The 19386-nt window shown below is 36.7% G+C and overlaps 1 protein-coding gene across 1 annotated transcript in view; it reads left to right on the top strand.

Annotated features, from left to right (window-relative positions):
- Nucleotides 1-1337: 1337 nt before the first annotated feature.
- Nucleotides 1338-19386, top strand: part of LOC150109494 (outer dynein arm-docking complex subunit 4) — a 96611-nt gene continuing 78562 nt past the window's right edge. Inside the window, exons 1-2 of the mRNA XM_090402509.1 lie at nucleotides 1338-1365; nucleotides 8058-8119. Coding sequence (XP_090258635.1) covers nucleotides 1338-1365; nucleotides 8058-8119 — 90 coding nt within the window. The remainder of the gene's footprint in view (nucleotides 1366-8057; nucleotides 8120-19386) is intronic.

Here is a 19386-nt window from a genome sequence, read left to right as displayed (position 1 = left end):
AGATGTTTGAGACATATAAGCTAGTCAGGGGTTATTATCAGGCTGACATGGAAGAGATTTTTCATAAAATGGGAGAGGGAGGGACCATTGCTGAAAACTCTATAAGGAAGGTGCGAGCAGAGGAATGAGGAGAAGGTTCTTTTCATGGAGAGTGGCTGGTGAGTAGAATGCATTGCCAGGGTGTGTTGTGAAAGTAGACACATTAAATAAAGTTAAGGCACAGTTGAATGAGCATTGTGTGTTCATTCAACAGTGTGCCTCCCACAATGAGTCTCTGACTTCATGGAGGTCAGAATAAAATAATAAGAGGAAGATAACTATGGCTTCAAATTATAAGCCAATCTCTTTGTCTGGAGTTGTGGTCAAGGTATTATTGAAACTAGTGAAGACAAGGATAGCAGTAGAATTCTCTTTAATGGACAGCATGTGTTTACTAAAGGAAGATCATGTTTTTAGCAATCTGCTTACTTATTATAACAAGGTGACAAATACATTGGACAATGGAGATGCATATACAGTAGTATATTTAGATTTTGCAAAGGCTTTCGATAGATTACCACATCACAAGCTAGTAGTTAAATTGGAACAATTGGATACTAGATTAGTGTGTTGGATTGGAGATTGGCTGTCTGATAGTTATCAACTGGTTGTGGATGGGGGGAGAGAGAGAGAGAGTGATATCCCAGAAGAGGAAAGTCACTAGTGGCATGACCAGGGGGGGGTCTGTTTGGGGATTGTTGTTTAATTTGTATATAAATGACATTGGAAAGGGCTTAGATAGTGATATACAGTTGTTTGCAGATGATGCAAAGTTGGGGAGAATTATGAGAAGTAAAGCAGATGTTGTAGCTTTTCAAATGGAACTAAATACACTCTGAATTTGTGAGTGTGTGAGGATGTCAGTTTAATGTTACAAAGTGTAAGGTTTTAAAATTTGGGGAGCAAAGATGAGATGCAGAGTATATGATTGGTGGGGATAATTTGGAGTAGGTGGAGGAGATAAAGGATTTGGGGTTGTGGTGGATAGAGACTTGAAATTTCATGGTCATTTTGCTAAAATTGTGAGGACGACACAGCATATTATGGAAACGATGCAGAGAACACTGACATGTAGAAGTAAGAATGTTTTGATTGCATTGTACGGGAATTTGATCAGGCTGCATATGGATTACTGAGCACAGATTTCGTTGCCAGGCTTTCAAAAAGATGATGAGATGTTGGAGAGGGTCCAGAGATCATTGACTAAGCTGGTCTCTGGTTTCTGGAATGTGGAATATGAGGACAGGTTGAGAGAATGCAAATCACAGAGCCTAGTGGATAGAACAAAGAGGGTAGACATGATCGAGACATATAAGTTGGTAAGGGGTAATTGCTAGATTAATGTGTATGAGATTTTTCATAGAGTATCTGGAGACAGTGGGGAGAACAAGAAGCCATTTTTGGAAGCTGTATAAGTGGGGGGGAATAGATTTTTTGCATGGAGATTGGTGGGTGATTTGAATGCATTTTCTGAGAGTGTGGTGAATGCATGGACAGTGAATGCATTTAAGTCGAGGTATGATTAGCTGTGTATGTGAGAGTGGGACCTCCCACGATGAGTCTTGATTCCATGGAGGTCTGTTGATAATAATAATAATAATGACTTTTACATCCCTGGTAGGAACCATTAAAAGGCCATAGCTTGATTACTATTCACAGATTTTGGCATTTATATTTTGAATTTTGGGAATATCAGAGACTTAAACATGTGGACAGACTTGCATGTTCTTCGAACATGTTGTTTATTTTTTTACAGTATATATTAGAACACAGAAACTAAGTAAATAATTAATTTATTAACTTATTGCTGATATTTCGCTGGTGTTATAACCAGCATCTTCAGAGCACCAAAACACAGTTTGTTACAATACGCAAGACTATGACAACATGGTATAATCAGCAGACTGGTTAAACAAAATTGTAGCAGCAACACAAAGACTAGTCTTGATTTTTTTTGGTGCCCTCTATCTGGAGGGGGGGAAAAAAAACAAAAAAACTATCACATAACTCTAGAGTCCTACACAAAAAAAAAAAGGAAAAAAAAAGAAAGCATACTAGTTTTTTCTTAGGATGACTGTCTCCCAGATCTTAGGCAAGTAAATACAGCCATATTTGTTGAGATTTGGAGTGTGTTTCAGGGCTTCTGTCGCCTCTAAGAATAATCTCTCCGACTTATAAGAGTTTCTGTGTAGTACTTTTGTGTTTTTCCAGTTGATCCTGTGTGCAGGGGTATCCAGAGCATGGTCTGCTAGGCCCGACTTGCCATAATGATAATTCTGGACATATCTTTTGTGTTCGTTGATGCAGATGTTCACAGTTCTTCCTGTTTGACCGTAGTAGGCTTGATTACATGAGCAGGGTACATGGTAGACTCCTGGATGTGATAAAGGGGGAATGCTGTCCTTGGGTGAGCGGATAAGGGTAGCTAATTTGCTACATGGTCTGAATGTAGTGCGTAGTTTATGTTTATTGAGAATTCTCGAAATCTTTTTGGATGTGCCTTTGATGTATGGGATGGTGATTGTTTTGTTGTAGTTCTCTGTGGCGGATGGTGGGAGGGGTTTCTTAGGAGCGTTTAGTATTTTGTTTATCTTGTGTTGATTATAGCCATTGGCCAAGAAGGTGTGACGTAAGTGAGCCAGTTCAGCAGGAAGAGCATTGTCATTGGAACAGATTGCTCTCGCTCTATGGGTGAGTGTTTTTAAAATGCCATATTGTTGAGAAGGATGATGGTGTGATTGTTTGTGTAAGTATCTCCCTGTATGTGTGGGTTTTCTAAAAACTGAAAATGATAAGGAACCATCTGGAAGACGTGTGATAAGTGTATCCAGGAAGGGCAGACAGTTATTAACTTCCAGTTCCATAGTAAAGTGGATTTTTGGATGTTGGTTTGGATGATTTAAATGCGTTAAAAATGTTTCCAATGTCTCTGGGCCATGTGGCCAAATAGCCAGTACATTGTCAACATAGCGTAGCCAAAGTGTTGGTTTGAGAGTGGCTGTATTGATTGCTAGTTTTTCCAGGTGTTCTATGTAAAAGTTGGCTAAGGGGGGGAAAGGGTTTGTTTGTATATTATTTGTTTGTATATTTTCCCTTTCCATGTGAAATGGAAGATGCTGGTTATAACACCAACTGAAGATACTGGTTATAACACCAGCGAAATATCAGCAATAAGTTAATAAAATAATTATTTACTTAGTTTCTGTGTTCTAATATATACCGTAAAAAAATAAACAACAATATCAGAGACTAAATAAATGCAAACATATTTCCATATATAACAGAAAGCTATACAATGTTCTAGAAGAAAAGAAGCACAAGTTGGTCTTTGAATAGGGAGGGAAAAGTGAAAGTATTGTCTGAGAGGTGGTAATAGGAAGGAGAAATGATTCAAAACAGTTGTAAAAAAAAAAAAAACATCGTTAGCAAACTTTGCTTGCCTATACTTTGGTAGAAGATTATAATTATTATTATTATTATTATTTTAGGCCTCCAAGGACTCAAAAATCATCATGGGAGGTCCTTCCTAGGAAACACAAGTCTATCAAGACTCATCATGGGAGGTCCCTCCTAGGAAACACAAAGTCCATACCACTCCTTAAACTCTTGACCATTCTCGCTCTCACCACTCTATCAGGCAATGCAGTCCACGGTTCAACCACCCTCCATGCAAAGAAACCACTCCTCAACCTCTTGCTCACAGTTTCCTTTCATAACTTCCAGGGATGGCCCCTTGTCATCACTCCTTCCCACTGTTCAACCAAGCAAAAGAACTCCACAGTGTCAACCCTGTAACCACCTCTCAACAGTTTTAAAACTCTCAATCATATCACCTCTCCCTCTTCTATCCACCAAACTCTGCAGTCCACATTCCCTCAGCCGATCCTCATAACTATCATTATACAGTCCTGAAACAATCTTTGTTATCTGCCTTTGTACCCTTTCCACAGTTAATTTACCCCTTCAAATCCTGGGGACCAAATCTGAGAACAATAGTCCAAGTGTGGTCCAATCAGGGTCTTATACAACGGAATGATAACTGTTTTATCTCTGCAGGGCAGTGTCCTTCTCATTATTGCAGCAATCCTCTGTGTTACCTTCACCACCTTTGCAATATGTCCCCTAAATTTCAGGTTTCTATCAATCATCAACCCCAGATCTCTTGTCTCCCCTACTTCCTCCAGTATAACTCCTCCCATAGTGTATGCAGTGTTCCATCGATGTTTCCCAAATCTCAAGACCTTACGTTTTGCTGCATTAAACTGACATCCCCATTCATTTGCCCATCTATCTAGCTTATTCAAATCCTCTTGCAGGACTTCCACATCTGCGCTATTACTAATAATCCTTCCCAGCTTCGCATCATCTGCAAACAACTGAATATCCCCCTGCAATCCACTGACAATGTCATTGATATAAAGGTTAAACAATATAGGTCCCAATACTGAGCCCTGTGGGACTCCACTTGTAACACTCTGCCTCCTTGAAACTGCCCTACCATACCCAACTCTCTGATACCTATCAGGCAACCAATCCTGAATCCAGTTGACCAACCTGACATCCAAACCCATGTGCTGCAACTTAAATATCAACTTATCATGTGGCACCCTGTCAAATGCCTTTGCTAAATCCAAGAAAATTGCAGTATATGCCTTTCCCTCATCTACTGCACTTGTAACTTTATTATAAAGGGAGGGAGGTAACTGAATTAGTTGATATAGTGGAATTACTGAGCGAGTACTTTGCAAGAGTATATCATCCAGGTGGTGATATTGCAGGAATGAAAGATCCAACAGGTTATACGGGAATTGAGGTGAATGAAATGGAGGTGAATAGTATATTACAAAACCTTAATGTGAATACATCTGTGGGTTTGGATGGTATACCAGCTCAGGTCTTACGTGAAGCGGCAAAAGAATTGTCAGTGCCCTTGACCATTTTGTTTAATTTGAGTCTCGGGTTTGGGTTAGTCCCGAGGGGGGGGGGTGGAAAGAGGGGGAAAATAGTACCACTGCATAAGGGAGGTTCCAAGACTGCTATTGCAAATTATCGACTGATCAGCATATCAGGAGTCATTGTCAAGATTTTGGAGAAAATAGTCAAGAGAAGAATACAGGAATGGATAGATGATAATGGGATACTGTATGGGGGACAGCATGATTTTGCGAAGGGTAGATCATGCCTCACTAACTTGCTCATGTTTTATAACACAGTGATGGCTGAGCTGAAAAAAGGGTAATGGGTTTACAGTCATACTGCTAAGGCCTTTGGCAGGATAGCACATGGAATTCTGATCAGCAAACTGCAGCATATGGGGATGGATATAGGGTTGGCGAGATGGATAGGAGGGTGGTTGATGGAGAGATATCAGAGAGTAGTTTATTCAGGAGTAGAGTCCAAAAGATGGCCTATGACTAGTGGTGTGCTACAGGGTTCTGTTCTTGGACCACTACTATTTAATTTGTTCATTAATGATATCGGAAAGGATCTGAGAGGAACTATTCATTTGTTTGCTGATGATGCAAAGTTGGGTAGAGCAATAGTGAATGCACATGATGTCAAGATTTTGCAAAATGATTTGGATAGATTGGGGGGACTGGACTAAGGAGAATGGATGTCAATTTAATGTAGCAAAGTGTAAGGTTATGCATTTTGGGGTGAAAAGATTAGAATACAGGATATTCTAATATCCTGTATTCTAATACAGTATACCACATTGGTGGAACTGTACTCCAGGAGATTGACGAAGCCAGGGATTTGGTGGATAGGGAGTTGAAGTTTAGGAGGCACATTGCAAAAGTGGCTAAATCAGCTCATCAAATCACCTGGTTACTGAAGCAGAGAAGCAAGTTATTGTTCCTCTGTATCGAACCTTGATAAGACCCCATCTTGACTACTGTGCCCAGATCTGGGTGCCAGGGTTTCTTCTTGATGGGGAGGAGGTAGAGAGGATCCAGAAGCGAGTGACCAAGATGATAGCAAGTCTATGAAATGAACTTATGAGAACAGGTTGAAGATTTGGATGCTGTAGACATTGGTTGATAGGTGGAAGAGGGGTGATATGATTGAGACATTCAAATTACTGAAGGGTTTCTGTAAGATTAATTCAGAGGATATTTTTTAGAACAGGTCTGGTGGTGGGAGGACTAGGGGACATCCATGGAAACCGGGCAAGAGTGTGGTTAGCAAAGGTGTTAGAACTAGGTTTTTTGCATGGAGAGTTGTTAATGAGTGGAATAAGTTGCCAGAGTCTGTTGTGGGTGCCATGACCGTGAGTGGGTTCAAGGCAAGGTATGATAGATACTGTGTGGAAGCTGAATAGTTGTTGACGTGATATTTAGGGCTTCCCTCGATGAGTCTAAGGCCTCCTTGGAGTTGCCTGTAATAATAATAAAAGGCTAGCATATTATAAAAATATAATATCTTGTTTATTATAATTTTGACTGTTCAATTGCTTAGTTTAAATCTGAATTAAAATGTGTTGATAAATTTTAATGAATATCCTGAAGACCACATCACATCACATCAAAATCTATCCATTCAGAGCAGCTTTATATGTATATAAACAGACCTCAGTTTTATGATATTCATGTTTATAGTTCTAGTTATCAAATTTCAAAATATTGAAATCTAACGATAAATTTTTGTAAAGATTCCAAATATTAAATTTTATCAAGATCCATTCGGCTAGAATAATTCTGTGGTATGTACATGGACAGACAGTTTCAGTACATTCATGAAACTAAAATTATAAAAAACTTGACAAATTTTAGCAAAAATTCCAAAAACAAATTCTGTCAATGACTCCATGATTCTGTATTGTTCAAGTGATTATTTTAGCTATTTTGCCTAGTTTCTTTTTATGATGTATGATATGTACTCTGAACTTCAATTCCTTTTCTGCCATCACTCTCATATCACTAGTCTCATCATTTTTTTTTAAATGTTGCTCCCACCCACAAAAAGTTTACTTGTGAACCTATAGTACAATCATACTGTGGGTGGGTTATGAGTTTTTTTGTTTCTATTTTTTATTTATTATATATAATTTTTGGTATTTTTATTTTTTACTAGATCCAGAAGTCCTGATCTAAAGACTAAACATGGAACTTTTTCAAGCCACTTCAGACCTCCAGTAAGCAGGGCAGTGGTCTCACACCAGGTGATGAAGTTCATCTCCCACCCAACAGCTTAGTTCCGTCAGTTTACTACAAACTATGTAATGTTTTCATTCCAAAGTGCATAACTTTATTTTTTGTGACATTCATCATTCCATTGTATTTCCTGGCCTATAGCAGCATGCAACTATATATTTTGTTCTGCTGGCTTTTATCTCACTGTAGATAACTTCAAGTGCTTTATGATCTGTTATTATCCACATTGTAATCATTCTATCCTCCCTGAAAATACAAAACTTTTTACATTTTGTCCCTGTAACTACATATATCCTATTCCTTCTCCTCTTTCATCAATGACATTTCACTAATGCCTATAATTTTTAGCCAATGCCAGAAACTTCTCACTCTTATTCCTGAATACTTCTAGCATTAGTATATGTGCACTACATTATTCCCTCTCACAGGTATAGATTCATCTAATTTAGGAATCTCATCTGAATTTTAGAAAAGTGTAACAGATATAGTGACAGAGATCTATCACAGTGGGTTCTCCATAGAAGGTTAGATAGTAATACAGAAATAATTAACTATTTTTTATGTCTATAATGATAAAGCTGTTATGTGTATGTATGAAATTTTATTAAATTAAAATTTTACTATCATTTTGGAAAGGTTGCAAAATATTTTAAATTTTATTGTACTGGGCATTGTGTATAAAATTTTATATCAGAGTAACAAATGGAAAAATATACTTAATTTTCAGACATGCTTTCGAAAGTAATAAAATTGATAATTTTTTCGTGATTGTGTACTAAATGATGTTACAATACTGATATCTGAAATAATGAAAAGAGGCATGTTTTTTAGTATATTAATAAAGCATGTTGGTTTTATTTACAGAGGAGGCATCCATTAAACTTACCAAGAAAGATTGTGAAAGATTAGAACCTAAAAAAGATGAAGTAAGTTTGCATTCTGTATCAAATACTTGTTTATACTGTACAGATTTCAATTTTAATATCTAAGCTGATGCAACAAACCAAAATTTATACACTATAAAAATAGAATCCAGTACTCTATGGCTCAGAAAGCTGTATCTTAATAATTTCATATAAAAATTAACAACTAAAACTATTGTATCACCTGTTGGCAATTAAAGTATTGTACCTAAATAAAGAAACAGCTATCTGCAATAAAAGTATTGTACCTAAATAAAGGTTCAATACTTTTATTGTACCTTTATTTAGGTATAATACTTTGTACCTAAATAAAGTATTGTACTTTATTTCTAAGTACAAAGAATAAAGAATACTAGTTATACTGAGTTAATGTTCTCCAAATTCAAGAGCTGAATTTTTTAAATTAAATAACAGATAAGTATGGATTTATTACTTACATTAGGCTTTATTTAACATAGAATTTTTGTCCTAGTTCCTAGAACAACTTAAATGAAAATTTTTATGCATTTTCAACAATGAAAGTGTACGAGCTATGCATCATCATACAGAGTGGAACAGTTTAAAATTAATATCCTAACTGAACAAATTTAAACAAGAAACAAAGTATTGATTCATTAATTTAAAAAAAAAAAGAAACTATTGACTATGGAATGTGTGGAGAAAACTCATTGAAGGGAATAAATTAACCATGGGAAGAGTGCAGAAATGGATAACAAAGATGATATCAGGACTGTACAATGTTAGCTATGAGGATAGGCTGAGGGAATGTGGAAGGCAGAATTTGGTAGATAAAGGAAGGAGATGTGATATTATTATAATTATTATTATTATTCTTCTTTTCCGTTCGTGGTGGGTTGAGTTCCTCAAAGACTAATTTTTGCCATTTCTTTCTGTCTGCTGTCTTTTTATGAAGTTCAATTATAGAATTTAAGTGGGTGCTTTCTTTAATGTTGTCAATCCATTTCTTTCTTGGTCTTCCTCTGCTGGGCTGTCCTTAAGTTCTACCATTTAATAATATGTTTGGTAGTCTTTCTGGATTCATTCTTGAAACATGTCCAAACCAGCTTAGTTGGCTCTTTTTTAGTACTGTAATTATTGTTTCTCTAAAGTTAAGTTCTTCTCTGACTTTTTCATTTGTTCTTAGGCATTTCATTTCAAAAGCATTGAGTTGATCAAATTCTTTTTTTCTTAAGATCCAGCATTCTGAGCCATAGAGTACTGTGGGAATTATCATTGTTTTATATATTCTTTAATTTGAGTTCTTTGCTTAATCTTTTATCATTCCATATTTTTTGTAGTCTGCCCATTGTTATCCATCCATTATCGATTCTGTGTTTGATGGTTTCGAAATAGTCTAGATCGTCAGTGATCATTGATCCTAGTAAATTAATTTAGTAAATTAATAAAAAAAATAAAGGAAATAAAAAAAAAGAAAAATTAATAGAAAATTAATATATATAATATTTTATAAATAATATTTTATTTTATTTATAATATTTATTTATATATAAATTTATAATATTATTCAGTGTAAAATTGATTATCGTGTTATTAAATTGATTTTAATGATGTTGGTTTAAAAAAAAAGTTAGTGAGAAAAATATTTATGCATTATAACTCACCACAGAAGTAAGCTGAGGGGGAAGCAGCAGAAGGATGTCAACTTGTCGGCGAAATGCTTATTGTATTTACTCGAATATAACTTGCCCTCGTGTATAACTCGCACACCTGATTTTACTTTACAAAAAAATACATTAAAAAGTTTTGCATATACTTCGCACACGAAAAATGTTTAAACATGCTCACATTGAGGCGATAGTAAGATAGTAACTCGTTCCTGTAATAACCCGCCCTCCCCAACAGCCATTATACTGCAGATGCATGAAAACAAGTAGTTTTATTGTATCCCTGAATAAGGTACAGAGACTTTTGCAGTCTGTGTAATATATTTCTCAACAAATAGTGCAATTAGAGACAGCTGGAATAAAAACGGCGCTAACTTTCTGTGAGAGCAGACATGAATCACATGTCTGCTCTCACAGAAACTATTCTGTTTAGACTCAAGCGAAACCATATGTTGCACTGGAAACACAGTATCTAACTAAAAACTCTTGTCCAATTTTTTAGTTACATGAAATAAGTGTTTATTTTATTGCATTTGAAATTCTCAATGTCGTTATGACAGATCACGAAGGCTAACTTCAATTAAAATTCTACCACGAATTGAAACATGCCATATAATGCATGTGTGAGTTTGTCAAACAAGCAGCAATAAATTTCAACAAAGGGTTGAAACTTTGTGTGAGTTGAGCCTGCCGGTAATGAGAAGTTCGTCGGAATGATAAACGACACCCTGTCGTGAATGTGTTAAAACTATGAAATATATAGTGAATGTTGTTATGACAGTCTCAGATGTTATGGAATTCGGATGAAGAGAATTATCATTTCAACTCAACAATTGTTGGCTTGCCTTTGTCTTTAGGTTGCGTGATCTTTTGTTATTACCGTACCACTCATATGCATGTTTCTTAGCTGCTCTCTCATGTAAAACAAAGTTTAACTTGTACGTATTGTAATAATTAAAAAAAAGTTGAATAATTTATAAGCATATAAAAGGATATTGCCTGTAAATCGTTGATGTGCCAGCAAAATTCTCGGACCTGCCACATCTGGCACGCGTGCCATAGGTTTGTCATCTAAGTCCTAGGTAATTGAACTGCTTTACTTGTTCTATATTATTGTTTCCTATTTTCGTTTGGATTGCTTCCCTTTTTCTTCCTGTTACCATTAGTTTTGTTTTACTGAATTTTATTTTCATATCATATTTGTTACTTGTTTGATGCATCTTGGTTAGGATATTTTCTAATTTTTCTTGGCTGTCTGTAGTGATAACTATGTCATCAGCATACTTTGAATGTGTTATATTTCTTCCATTTACAGTTATGCTTTCACACATCTGTAGTCCTTCATCTACTACTTCTTTTAGGTACAGGTTGAATAAATATGGTGACAATGGACAGCCTTGCATAACTCCTTTTTTAATTGCTATTTGGTCTGTTTCTGTGTTTTTGTAATTCATTATTGCTTGTGTTTCTGAATAGTAATTCTTGATATAATTTAATAGGTATTTGTCAAGCCCTCTGTATTCTAGAATTTTAATGAGTTTGCTTCTGTTTATTGAGACAAAAGCTTGTTTGAAGTCGATAAAACAGTAGTAGAGTTTTTTATTTTGGCCTCGCATAAGATCTGCTAATCTGTTTAGTGTGAAAATTGCATCTATTGTGCTTCTGCTATTTCTAAATCCCATTCTCTTCTTCCATCTGTTCTTCATAGGAATGTTTAGCTCTGTTTTGAAGAATCCTGATGAATATTTTATAGCAATGGCTTAGAGGGTGATAGGTCTATAGTTAGTGCAGGATCTGACATCTCCTTTTTTGTGGATTAGTATAATCTGGCCTATTCTCCATTCTGCTGGTAAATTTCCTTTCTTTAGTATTTTGTTGAACAGTTCTCTTAGATAATTTATTATGCTTTCTCCCCCTTTTTCTAGAAGTTCTTTTTGAATGTTGTCTATGCCTGGTGCTTTATTATTTTTCCTTTGTTTGATTGCTCTATGTATTTCTTCATTTAGTATGTCTTTTGTGTCAAAGTTTCTTCTAGGTTAAAGCCATCTTGATCAATGTTTTCTTCAGCTGCAAATGTATCTTTAAAATGACTAGTCTATATTTCTTTTATTGTTTCATGGCTACTTGTGGTTCCATCTTTTTGTTAGCTTGAACAAAAATTGAAGACAATAACTAGAACATACTCATCCAAACTGGTTTGGGTGAGTATGTTCTAGTTATCTCTTTATCTATTTCATAAATGGTCTTAGAGTCATGTTTTTTGTATGCTGCTTCACATATTCCTGGTTTTTCTTCTATATATGTGATTTTTGCTAATCTGCATTTTTTGTCTATTTCTTTTTTCAAATTTTTGTATAATATTCTATTTTCTTCATTATCTTCTTTTGAGAGATTAGTTTTGGATATTTTTTTTTCTCCCATAAGTCCAAAATCTCTGATAGGTCTATAGTATGTAAGCCAATCTTTATTTACTCTTGTCTGGTAGCCCAGATGTTTTGTTGCTGTTTCTTTAATAATTTCGTTACCTTTTTTCCAAGACTCCGAACTGTATTTAAAGCAAGATTATTTAATTTTTCTTTTAATGTTCTCTGATAGTTATATCTTGTCAAGCTATCATTGAGTTTTGAGATGTCTATCTTTTTTTGTTTTTGGTGGTTTATTCTCTCTCTTTTGAAACTAATTTTTGGTTTGGCTGAGAGTAGTTCATGGCCTGTGTCCATGTCAATCTTTTGGAAGGAACGTTTCCATTTCTTATTAATGATTATATAGTCTATACAGTTTTTGATTTCATTGTTTGGTGATGCCAAAGGGTATTTGTGTTGTGCCCTGTAGTAGAATAAGGTATTTTTGATTAACAGTTAATTTATTTTGCAAAAATTAATAAAGTCGTTTCCTCTCTCATTCATCTCTCCATGACCAAATTTTCCCATTACTTCTACTTAATCTTCAGAGTACTGATTGATCTTTGCATTAAAATCTTCCATAATAATCAGGATATCTCTTGTACTTGTTCGCCTTATTTCTTCTTGTAGTTGTTCAAGAAATTGGCTATATTCCTCCTCTTCATATGATTGGTCTGGGCATAAACTTCTATTATTTTTATATATATTCTTTTTCTTTTGCTTTGAATCTTACTAGGATGATTCTAGAGGAAATTAGTCTTACATCAACTATTGAGTTTAGGAGCCATTTTTTAATTATTAGTGTTACATCTTCTCTGTGATGGTTATCTTTCCTTCCTGAGTAAAATATGCTTGCGTCTTTTATGTTGATTTTTCACTTGCCTTTCCAGTGGGTCTCTGCAAGTTGTGCTATTTTCCATTTGAACAGTTCAAGTTCTGCCAGGTTTATACAATGTTCTGATGTTCTTCTTCTTCTGCAGCTTCTCCCACTTAAGTGGGGTCACTGTTTGTTATGAGTCTCCTCCACACTTTCCTGTCTTGGGCTGTCACCACATCCAAGTTCTTTATCTTCAAGTCCTCTTCTACCAGCTCCCTCCATCTCTTCTTTGGCCACCCACGCTTCTGCCTTCCTTGCACATCCATCTGCATGACCCTTCTTCCCACATATTCGTCCTCCCTCCTCATCACATGACCAAACCATCTCAACCTTGCCTCCTGTATTTTCGCTCCTAAGTTCATAACTTTCACTGTTCCCCTGACATAGTCATTTCTCAGATGATCCTTTCTGGTCACACCGCACATCCACCTAAGCATTCTCATCTCCGCTACTTCCATCCTGCTAATGTTATTTTTCCTCAGGGCCACAGTTTCTATAGCATATGTCATAGCTGGCCTCACTACTGTCCTATAAATTTTACCTTTCAGATTGATTGGCACCCTCTTATCGCATAACACTCCAGCCATCTCCCTCCAGTTCCTCCAACCTGCTTGTATCCTGCATCCCACTTCCTTCTCAGCTCCTCAATCTTCTTCCACTGTTGAACCAAAGTATCTAAAGTCTCTCACCTTCCTGATGACATTTCCTTCCAGCTCCAGATCTGTCTCCTGGTCACTGCCCACTGCACAACACATATACTCTGTCTTACTTCTGCTCAGTCTCATACCTCTCTCTTCCAGTACTTTTCTCCATCTTTCCAGTTTAGTTTCCGCTTCTTCTCTTGAATCTACACACAGCAAGATGTCATCTGCATACAACATTGTCCAAGGTGCATCTTCTCTCACCTCCTCTGTTACCACCTCCATCACAATATTAAACAGAAATGGACTTAATGCTGACCCTTGATGCAAGCCAACTGTTAATTGAAAATTTTCTGTCTGTCCCAAACAGGTCCGAACACTTGTCTTCACATTTCTGTACATTTCCCGCACCAACCTGACATATTTCCCCGGCACCTTCTTCTCCCTCAGACACCTCCAGACTTCTTGCCTTGGCACTCTATCGTATGCTTTCTCCAGATCAATAAATACCAGATGTAGCTCCCTTTGTTTCTCTCGATATTTTTCCATCATCTGTCGTAACCCAAAGATAGCATCTGTTGTTGATCTACCAGGCATGAAGCCAAATTGTACAGTTCAAGTTCTGCCAGGTTTGTACAATGTTCTGATGTTGATGGTTGAAATATTATATATGAAGTTTGCATTCCACATTGCTGTCTTCTTGCCTACTCTATGTGGGCTTGAGTTAGGTGCATCAGTTCTCTCCCTTACACAGTAGCATTATTCTGCTTCTATTTGCTGGCCAATTCATCTTTAAAGATTTTAGGCAATTAATGCAGCTGGCTTGCCATTCCTCTGCTGCATACCTGTTGGTCTGCCAGAGGTATTTCATTTCCCTCCTACCACCCATTTCTGGGAGGCATTCCTCGATCCACCACCTGGGGATGCGCTTTCTAGGGGTTACAGGTGTCCTCCGAAAGTATTATTATCATTATTCAGTCCTCCATGGAGTCAAAAGACTCATCGGGAGGTCCTTCCTAGGAAACACAAAGTCTATCATACCACTCCTTGAACTCGTTGACCGTTCTCGCTCTCATCACTCTATCAGGCAATGCATTTCACAGTTCAACCACCCTCCATGCAAAGAAACCACTTCTCACCCTCTTGCTCACAGCTTCCTTTCGGAACTTTTATGGATGGTCCCTTGTCATCGCTCCTTCCTGCTGTTCCACCAAGTGAAACAGCTCCCCACTGTAAACTCTGTAACTACCCTCTCAACAGTTTATAAAAGTCTCAAGGAATATGATAGAAAGATTCAAATTACTGAAAGGTTTTTATAGGATTGATGCAGGGGAAATGTTTCAGCTGTGTGATAGTGTGTGACTGTGTGTGATGGAAGAACAAGAGGTCATCCCTGGAAATTAAAGAAAAGTGTGGTTAACAAAGGTGTCAGAACAAGGTTTTTTGCCTGGAGGGTGGTGAATGAGTGGAATTCATTGCCTGACTTAGTTGTGAGCTCTGTCTGTAAATGAATTCAAGAAGAGATATGACAGCTATTGTTTTGCTAGTTTGGGTCTCCCGCGATGAGTCTACTGACTCCATGGAGATACCCGTAATAATAATCATACCCAGGTGAGTCTTTGACTCCATGGGGTCTTGGGTAATAATAATAATATCACCTCCTCTTCTTCTATCTACCAAACTCTGCAGTTCACATTCCCTCAGCCTATCCTCATAACTAATGTACAGTCCTGAAACCATCTCTGTACCCTTCCACAGTTAATTTATCCCCTTCAAATCCTTGGGATCAAATTGAGAACAATAGTTTAAGTGTGGTCTGATCAGGGTCTTATACAATAGAATGATAACTCTTTTATCTCTGTAGGTCAGTGTCCTTCTCAGTATTGCAGCAATCCTTTGGGTTACCTTCACCATATGATTGAGACTTTTAAACTGTTGAGAAGCAGTTATAGGGTTGACACTGGGGAATTCTTTTGTTTAGTAGAACAGGGGGAAAGAGCAAGGATAAGGGCCATCCCTGGCTCCTTGTCCTCACTCCTTCCCCCTGTTTCACCAAAGAAACCACTCTTTCTGAAAGAGAGTAAGGAGTGATTTCTTTATGTGGAAGGTAGTTGAACCATGGAATGCATTGCCTGATAGAGTGATAGAGTAGTGAGAGCACAAACAGCCAATGGGTTCAACGGGTGGCATAATGCATTTTGTGTTTTCTAGGGTGGGCCTCCCACGATGAGTCTTGTGATTCTGTGGAGGCCTGAATCATAATAATAATAATTTCTCATAATGGAGATAATTTTCTTATGGAATTTGTACACAAAGGAAGTTGTGACACCTACTTAACCTCTGCAGCTGAATAGATATGATGGTGCAATTATCCCTATTATGGAAATAGTTTTTCTCTACACATTCCATAGGCAATCGTTTTTTTTAAATAAGTTATTACTTTATCTCTTGTTCAAATTTGCTCAGTTGTACCTATATTTTAGACCATGCCACTCAATAATCATCATCAATGACTATTTTCTGTTCACTGCTGAATGAAGACCTCCCTCAGAATCCTCCATTCAAATCTATCTTGTTTTTCTCTGCCACTGAATTCCAGCCATCTCTTTAATCTCATTCTCCCACTGTCTCTTTGGTCTTAACTCTCTTCCATCTCTGGGATACCATTCAAATATAATTTTTTTTCCCACTTTTGAGTGTTACTTCTTGTAGGTCAGTGTGATCATTGGATCATTTAATGGCTGTTATAATGTCTCTCACCCTAGTCTGAGCTCTGATCCAAGTATTGCACTTTCTATCTAGAATGATAATACTGAGTAACGATCTTTCCATTTTCCTCCAGGTAATCCTCAATTTGGCCAAATTTTTAATCAAAGTCCATTTTTACTTCCATATCATGGCCAGAAGTATAGAATTGTCAAATAGTTTTATTTTAAAGCAGATTGTGATGTTTCCTTTTGAGTGCTTCATAGTGTTTTCCAAAAGTTATCCAACCAAGTTGAATTCTACATATAAATTCTTCTCCATAGTCTTCCTCTAGCATGATATTTTGTCCTAGGTAAACATATAAGAGGTCACTTGAACAATTTCTTGGTGTTCCATTTGAATTGGCTTTTTGGTGTTATTTATTATCCATTATTTTTGTTTTGTTTTGCCTTTGTTTATATTTAATCCTTTCTTTTTACTTTCTGCATTCAATTCACTGATCATTTGTTGAAGTTCTTCTGCAGAATTTCCAAAAGAACAATGTCATCAGTGAATTAGGTAATTTAGAATCTGTCCTTTAGTGTTACACAGTCATCAGCATTCATTTCAAATAAATTATGGAGACTACAACTATGTTAGAAATAATTGTTTTAATTTCCCGATGTTTCGATCTTCATTCTGGAGTATACACACACACACACACACACACATATATATATATATATATATATATATATATATATATATATATATATATATATATACACAGAGACAATCTATATTACATTTCAAATAGTAATGCCAAAGAGACAATGATTTGATCAACTTATTCTACTAGCCTGACCTCTGGTGAAAAAAAAAAAAAAAACACTCTACATCAAAGCCATATTCAATTTATAACATCATCAGAGAACAAATTCATATGGATGGTTTTAGTACAGCAAAAGTGGCGTCCTTATTTAACCATGAGAGTTGTCATAATTAGAGTTAAGATCGTGGGTTACTTACAGTCCTATTTATAATTAACTCTTAGATTAAAAAGTTATTATTATTATTAATGAGATGGTTAAGATGGTTTGGTCATTTGATGAGGAGGAAGGACAAGTATGTGGGAAGAAAGATAATCAGATGGATGGGAACGGCCAAAGAAGAGATGGGGGAGCTGGTGGAGGAGGATCTGAGGATGAAGAACTTGGATGTGGATACAGCCCAAGACAGGAGGATGTGGAGGAGACTCATTAGAAACAGCACCCCTACTTAAGTGGGATAAACTGCAGAAGAAGAAGAAGATTATTATTATTACTGCACCTTAATACACTCACCAATGCCAAAAACATCTCTCTTGTTCCTGATACATCTGGCTTTTTTTAGTATATAAAAACTGCAGCATCCCTGTAGGCCCTCAACCACCTTTACTTCCTGAATTGACTACCCTATTCAATATTTTTGCTTGAAAGACTAGATTCTGCACTTATTGTTCATTCTCGCACTCATTTGCTTCATGGATTCCTTCACATACTTGTCTGTATCCACCCTAATTGCTTTAGTTTTCCTGACTCTGCATTTCCAAACTCTCAGTGAACAAAGCACTCTCTAGATGCCTAACTCCAAATCCATTTAAGCAGTTCATCAGCAATGTACAAATCTTTATTTCCATCAAACTCTGACCATAGGTCCACAAACTCTACATCATTCCTTCTGCACACCTACATATTGATGACCATAGGTCCACAAACTCTACATCATTCCTTCTGCACAACCTACATATTGATTCATTAACTATCATTGCTCTTCTTTTCACTTCGCCTCTATCATGGCATGGCTGGCAGCAGACTTGCACACTTCACATTCTTGCTCGTCTTTTTTTGCTTCTTCCAATAACTCCTTCACATCCTCCCTCATACAGTATTTCTCACCTCTTAGTTTCATAATGTTTCAAAAAAAATTTTTATTTCATAATGCATAAGGCAGTTATTATTATTAACATTTGACCTCCATGGAGTCAGGGACTCATCATGGGAGGTACACACTATTGCACATAATGCTCGTCCAACCATGCTTTAAACTGATTCAATGTGTCTACACTCACAACACACTCAGGCAATGCATTCCACTCACCAACCACTCTCTGTGCAAAGAACCTAGTCCTCACTTCTCTGCTCACACCTTCCTTATAGAGTTTCCAGTGATGGCCTCTTGTTCTCCCCCCCTCCCATTCTATGAAAAATCTCTTCCATGTTGACCTGATAACAACCCCTGACTAGCCTATGTCTCAATCATATCCCCCCCCCCTTTCTTCCTAATCATGAAGCTCTGCAACTTACATTCTCTCAATCTGTCCTCGTACTCCACATTCCAAAGACCACTGACCACCCTTGTGAATCTTCTCTGGACCCTTTCCAACAAATCCTTGTCACCATGAAAACCAGGTGACCAAATCTGTACACAATAATCCATATGAGGCCTGATCAAGGCCTCATATGGAGGGTGGTTGAACCATGGAATGCATTGCCTGATAGAGTGATGAGAGCATGAACAGTCAGTTAGTTCAAGGAGTGGTATGATAGACTCCATGGAGGCCTTAATCATAATAATAATAAGGCAGTTGCATAATGCAAGGCTCTGTGCTTGGATCAGTACTGTTGAATTTGTACATAAATGATATAGGAAATTATCTGAAGGTAAATATTGAGTTGTTCACTGATGATAGCATAATACTTAATTATGGTAATGTGGAGAACTAGCAGGATGATTTAGTAACTGGTCAGCATGGGTAAAAGATCATGGATGCTAGTTTAATGTGGTAAAGTGTAAAGTTATGAAATGAAAAAGATTACAAGCTTGATACCATATTGATGGATTGTGCTCCAGGAAATTAATGTAGCTAGAGATTTAGAGCTGTTGATAGATAGGGAGTTGAAGTTCTGAGGACATAATGTTATTACTGAAGGAAAATAACCACATATAACAATATACAGGGTTTTCAAGGGGGGGGGGGGATATATAACTTTGAATGACA

The sequence above is a fragment of the Typopeltis vanoorti genome, chromosome 2, assembly GCF_054136105.1.
Source record: "Typopeltis vanoorti isolate ZY-2024b chromosome 2, IOZ_Tvanoo_1.0, whole genome shotgun sequence".
NCBI lineage: Eukaryota > Metazoa > Arthropoda > Arachnida > Uropygi > Thelyphonidae > Typopeltis > Typopeltis vanoorti.
The sequence above is the reverse complement of the archived record's forward strand: the minus strand, read 5'-3'. Positions and strand labels throughout refer to the sequence as shown.